Source organism: Physcomitrium patens, chromosome 19, assembly GCF_059467195.1.
Source record: "Physcomitrium patens ecotype Gransden chromosome 19, ASM5946719v1, whole genome shotgun sequence".
Taxonomy (NCBI): domain Eukaryota; kingdom Viridiplantae; phylum Streptophyta; class Bryopsida; order Funariales; family Funariaceae; genus Physcomitrium; species Physcomitrium patens.
Genome location: NC_143428.1, coordinates 11266345 through 11272276, shown reverse-complemented (window position 1 = coordinate 11272276; position 5932 = coordinate 11266345). Strand labels below are relative to the sequence as shown.

The 5932-nt window shown below is 45.1% G+C and overlaps 1 protein-coding gene across 1 annotated transcript; it reads right to left on the bottom strand.

Annotated features, from left to right (window-relative positions):
* Positions 1–251: 251 nt before the first annotated feature.
* Positions 252–3529, bottom strand: LOC112295981 (beta-carotene 3-hydroxylase 1, chloroplastic). The gene is made up of 7 exons (XM_024548043.3): positions 2272–3529; positions 1894–1956; positions 1592–1663; positions 1323–1457; positions 1022–1147; positions 823–879; positions 252–671 (listed from the first exon to the last, which is right to left on the bottom strand). The coding sequence occupies exons 1-7, from the start codon at positions 2797–2799 to the stop codon at positions 597–599; spliced, it is 1056 nt and encodes a 351-aa protein (XP_024403811.1). The 5' UTR covers positions 2800–3529; the 3' UTR covers positions 252–596.
* Positions 3530–5932: the final 2403 nt, after the last annotated feature.

The following is a 5932-nucleotide window of genomic DNA, read 5'->3' as shown; positions in this document are numbered from 1 at the left end:
TCCTACAGCAATATTTGTACTAACTCTAGAATGACAAGAAAAAATGTAGAGAACAAAAGTGTTCGGTGTTACACCGTTAAAACTATGCGAAACCAATATTCCTTTCACCAGGTGTGGCGAGTGTGAAAGCTTTTTTCACCCACGCCCATCGTGATGACAGCTACCGAAAGTTGTACCATCAAATTTAAGCCACAAGACTCAGCAATCAGACGTGTTCGACTTTACAACACAAGAACCCATAGTACAACCTATTTTGAAGAAAAAGTTCAGCTTTAGCAATTGCAGAACTTGGCTAACCTTCAACCATTTCAATGATCTATGTTACACTGCGATGATTTACATCTTCTCTTACGGCTGCACAGTCTACAACTCTCCAAGTCTTGCCGTATCAATCGTGAGGAGAATAGAACCGGTGCCACTATCTTTCAGAGTGAACAATGCTACCCCTTATACAAACGATTTGGCTTATACCACACTACTCTTCGCTGTCTGGTTGCTTGTATACAACATGTTCCCTTCGCCGGGGACTTCAAAAATTGGATAGGAAAACTCTGATGAATGCCGTCAAAAAAAATTTACACCCTCATTGTCGCTGATCATGCTTTGCGAACTTTGTACTTTGCGATCAGTACCTTCTGAAGCTCTTCCTCGCCTCCAACATTCTCAAGTTCCTGGGTGAACATGCGTATAAACTCCAGCATAAGTATGGATTAACGTAAGATGTCCGCAAATAAAATTAAAACAAAAGAAAAAGAAAAAAAGAAAAAAAGAAGCAAACTCACACATATGAAAATTCAAGGATCTAGGTACTGGTATAATTACCTGAGGACCGAGGAAAAGTCCATATGGTACACCACCGAAGAGATCTGCGTGGTGAAGCTGAAAGGCGAGCAAAAAGCACGGTCAGCGCAAGATAGACTACGCAAACATAATGGTTTCTACGATGAATATAGAGCATGTTGACCCGTTGTATTCTTAGAACACGAGGAATAAGAAACTTTCAGAGAATTGCAGAAAATACCTGATGAGCAGCTGCAACCTTTTGAAGATATGGAACGTCTGCAATAGGTCCCACGGGGAATCTTCGGTGAACTAATCCATCGTGAACAAACATGTAAGCCATACCGAATATTGTAATCCCAAGGCCCTGCAGCAATCACTAATATTTCCGTGAATCAGAAGCTCCTCTTGAGGTGAGAAGATGTTCAGATAGGCAATCGAGCAAAGGACGCTCAACATGCTTTCAAAGCTAACGACATGCGTGCATGCTGACTTTATCTCAACAGGTATGAAAATCACTACAAATATTGAGAGTTTCTTACAGCTCCGAAGAAAAGCCCTGGAACAATCCCACGATGGAAAAAGCCGTAGGCCATGAGCGCAATGGCTGGAACGGCATTGATGATCGCGAAAACGTCGTTCAATTCGAAAGGACCTTCTCGTGGTTTGTGATGGGACTGGATAGCACAGTATCACGAGTTTAGTCGGGAATTCTGAAGCGCAGACGGTATGAAAAGTTTATATAAAGTTAAAAATGAACATTTAGGTATCTTCACGCTCAAAGAAGTTCAGTGTCAGCCATTTCGATCACCTCATGCATGTTCCAAAGTGAGGCGTGCCAGAGCGCTTTGTGTGCCCACCGCGCCCAATACTCCATACCCACCTGACAATTACAACAGAACAGACCCATCAGTAAACGATAGGTCATGAAAGATGGTCTCAAATGCAAGGCTTGAAACTTGTACAAGACTTAACAGCTGTGAATAGGGATCTGTCTTCAATGTGGCTTAGAATCTTAAACGTCGATCCCCATGCTTCGACCGGTAAGACGCGAGGAGATAGTAACAACAAAACAACCTTCAAATCAAAAGCACTTTCAATCACATCTCTTACCGCAGCACCGATGGCCAACGAGAATGTCCCAAGTATTTCCAAGTAGGGCACCTGTGATGCACCCTGCACATCCAAGGAATAGATTACAACGAGTTCCTCATTACCGATGACGAGCCAGTGAAAGAACAATATAAAACTAAGGAAATGTACCACTCGGACAATAATCTCGGTTTCTGTAAGACAGTTACAAACACACAATCCTTTTCGCCTTGCTCAGTAGACACTAGAGCTCGAGAAATTGCGCAATAGGGCTCTTCGTACACAAAGAATGAATAAGAGAACCTTGACCAGATACAGCAGACTAGCCCTGAACAACCTTGCTCGACAGTCCCGGAAGAATGTGTGAAAACCAACAGTTCCGACCAGAGAGATGCACACCTGCATTTGCCAAAGGAATCGGTAGTACACGGCACCAGCAGTCAGTGCGGTGAAACCAATACTGGAAAAAATGGCTGCGAGCAAATACACTGTTCTTTCTCCCTTCCTGTTCCTTTTCTTCTTCTCTTTCTGTTCAGCGTCACCCGAATCATTCTTGCCGACAACAGAAACCAGCGACGCCGCGAATCGAATGGCTGAAATCACAGGATTCTTAGCATTGCGCTTCTCCTCTACGAGATTGTCATGGACCTCTTCTGCTGCAGTCGAACTTTGGGTTGGGTCTGGTGAGGAGTCACTAGCGGCGGCACATCTGGGCCCTCTCGGCTTCTCGACATTCCTATACAATTCTAGTGGTCCGACTTTAACCTTGACCAAAAGCAACTTACTAGTCCTCGGATTGCAGCCCAGGGGATTATATAAAAGAGTGCCTGAAGTATTGCGAAGGCTACATGAGTGTGCTACATTGAAGCACGGACGATAATTCCTACTTACAACACCCTGCAGAGTAGCAACACGGTCTGCCATCATCCTGGCACCGAACCAATGCTTCAACCAACCTTTGCAGGTAACTCAAGTGTCGGTCGAAATGCTCAGGTCAAAACCGCAGGCGCAGCCCACAGACTTCCAAGGGGAAATATATCAAACATCCGCAGTCTACTGAGGAAAAGAAAATAGCTGTCAAGGGTCCATCTAAGCCAAGGGACACATTCTAAATCTCCATCATACAGTAACCAGCAGAGTTCTTCGCCATTGACCCGAGCAACAGACTACTCCGCACTTGTACAAGATTCAAATGTCAAGAAGAAGCGCAAGTACTCAACACGTCGCCACAGCCCACCTATTCGACAATTGCTCGACCACTCACTTGCGACCACACAATGACAGCTGAAAACCTCGAGACTTAAAAAAGACACAGACTCTGCACCAGTGCCCTTTCCCCCCCCCCCCCACATTCGCTCTCTTGCTCTCTTTCCTCGAGCTCGCACTGTCTGTGGCTTTTTCACATTTCGCTTTCCACAAGCGCTGGTGGTCACTCTAGGCTAGACAATACAGTTGGCAAGCGCCGGGAACTCACGCTCAATCACCACAGAAACGAATGCTGCCAATTGTCCAGTAATGACACACACCACGCCCCAATGAACTTTTTAGCTAACACTGACACCAAAACATGAAGCCTTGCAACGAAATTCCAAAACCCCACACCCACGGTGCGAGGAAACTGGACAGAAAAAAACCTACACCAATCTCCAACCCACAAACCGAAAAGCAGATGCAACCTCTACCAGTCAATTGACCAGAGCTGTAGGGGGACTGAACCCGATCACCACAACCCGCACAAATGAAGAAAAAAAACAGAAAACATCCAACGGCAGCGATGACGTTATCGACCCAACTGGAGGAGGAGGTTGGGTTTCCCCCGACGGCGAGACGGTCCCACAAAGAGGATAGCACTAGAAACAGCAGCTCCATTAGTTGCAAGGAGAACGACCAATCCCAGGACGTGGCTAACTGCAGGGCTTCTTGTGGAGGATGATGATGATGATGAACCGAGGATGAGAATCCGGTGGGGTGGAGCAAATCTAGCCCTTCCAGACAATGGCTGTTGGTTGGTCACCACCACCACCACCCCTCGTTGCAGTCAATCAGTCAATGAGTCCACTGCCACAACTCCTCGCGGCGGCAACACCAGCAGCTGGGTGCTGCAGCTGGTGTAACTTAGTTAACTTTTGCACTCTTGATACTAATCGGATCCTGCCAGTGCTGCTGCTGCGACTCTCTCTTTCTTTCTTACGCGCTTTTGCTTTTGCTTTTGGAGCTCTCGCGGTGGCTTCCGTCGAGAAGGTGCGCGCGTCCCTCTCTGTTGCTCTTCTTCTTCGTCTGCTTCTGCTTCTCCTTTCCTTCACTTTCCTGTTTCCTTTGCTCCTTTTCCTTGGCTCTTTCCCTGTTATTTTTTACTGTTGGAACTGCCTTTTTCTCCTTATTTTTTGCTCTTTTTTAGGGTATTTTTTTGGGGTCTTTCCAATGGTGGTTACGTGGGAATTGTGTTGGCCTTTTGATGATGGTGTTGTTCTAGATTAATAAAAAGAGCAAGATGAAAGGTGGAATTTATTTATGATGGACTTGGTTCATGGGGTTTTCTCATTTGAAGATGATGATGATGATTGGTTTACAAGTGGATTGAGGGGAATTATCATTTGAAGATGATGATGATGATTGGTTTACAAGTGGATTGAGGGAATTATCAATGGATGGTTATATGGATTTTGTTTTGTTTTATATATATATATATATATATATATTTTAAAATTTGGTTGAGTTTTTTAGTTAAAGAGTGACACAAATGTTATCCTTGTGAATAAATTTTTATTTTGTGATTGAGATTCTGAAGTTATTCTATTAAGTTGGAATTTTTCTTTTTTATATACATATTTGAGTGCTAAATAATTTTATAAAAATATTGTGTTACAATATCGTTACAATGAAAGTGATTTTTGCTACATAGACTCTCCATTGCTTGATGATGGGCTTCTTTACACGCCCTACAATCTCTCAACAATAAGAGAATACCAATATTGTTTCAAACTTCTTCTTTGTACTTCCAATCAAACATGCAAATATTCTCTGCCAACTTTGTTAATCACTTCAGAAAAAAAAAAAAAAAAAAAAAAAAAAAACTTCTAAAACAAATTGTTTCCTTATTCTCCTAAATGTGCTTATTTCTGCTCAATCAAAGAAGATTATCCCACAAGAACTGCAATTACCTCCATACCAAACAGCAACCCAAAATTTCTCCAATCGAATTAGAACAAGATATTAGAGAGGGAATTGATACTTCATGCCCTCAAGACTGGAGTTCCGAGCAAAGCACACAAACTGCTGCTAAAAATGCCACTAAAACTACTGCCAGTGTCCAGAGGTGATCTGCTATGCAAGCTCCACACATCAAGCTTGACCTCGGAGACAAATCGTCACAGGCCGTCACATGAATGATCGAAGTTGACGACATGGAAAGAGTAAAGTCTCGAAGGATCAAAGTAACACCATGGCAGAGAGTGGGGCCACACAGGCGCCGGGTTGCGGACGGAGCGACACAACAGCAATGCTCTCACCGAAACACGCGAAACACAGGAGCTGCGGCAAGTGTCACCGTGAAAGAGGACCATAGTGCCATTGCTGGAAGAGAGCTCCCCTCCCCCAATCTCTGATGAGAAGTGTCGACGATCTGCCGCCGCGCTGGGTCGTTCTCGCTCCAGGATCTCTCTCTCTCTCTCTCGGTCTCTCTCACCTGAACTCTGCATGCTACGGCTAGATGTTGGTGTTCACGGTGGCCACCACCGCACCAACGGCGGCCTCTCCTAGAACTCCACTGGTGTCTTGCGTAGGCGGCCCGTTCCTAGCCCAGTTGGAAACACGCTTGTAGGGTCCCTGCCGCCAGCAGCCCTGCGACTGAATTGTGCTGCTGGGTGGGAAAAAGGTAGCATGCCTGCCTGCATGCATCCTTGCTCGATGTGCTGGAATGCGATGCGCGGGCCTTCTCGTCGATCTGTGGATCTGGAACCTCGTCGCCGATCGGCACCGTCTACATTGGACATCACATTCTTGTCGATACTGATCAATGTCGGCATCAGGGCCTCCTGGTGTGCGTGTGTGTGTGATGTAA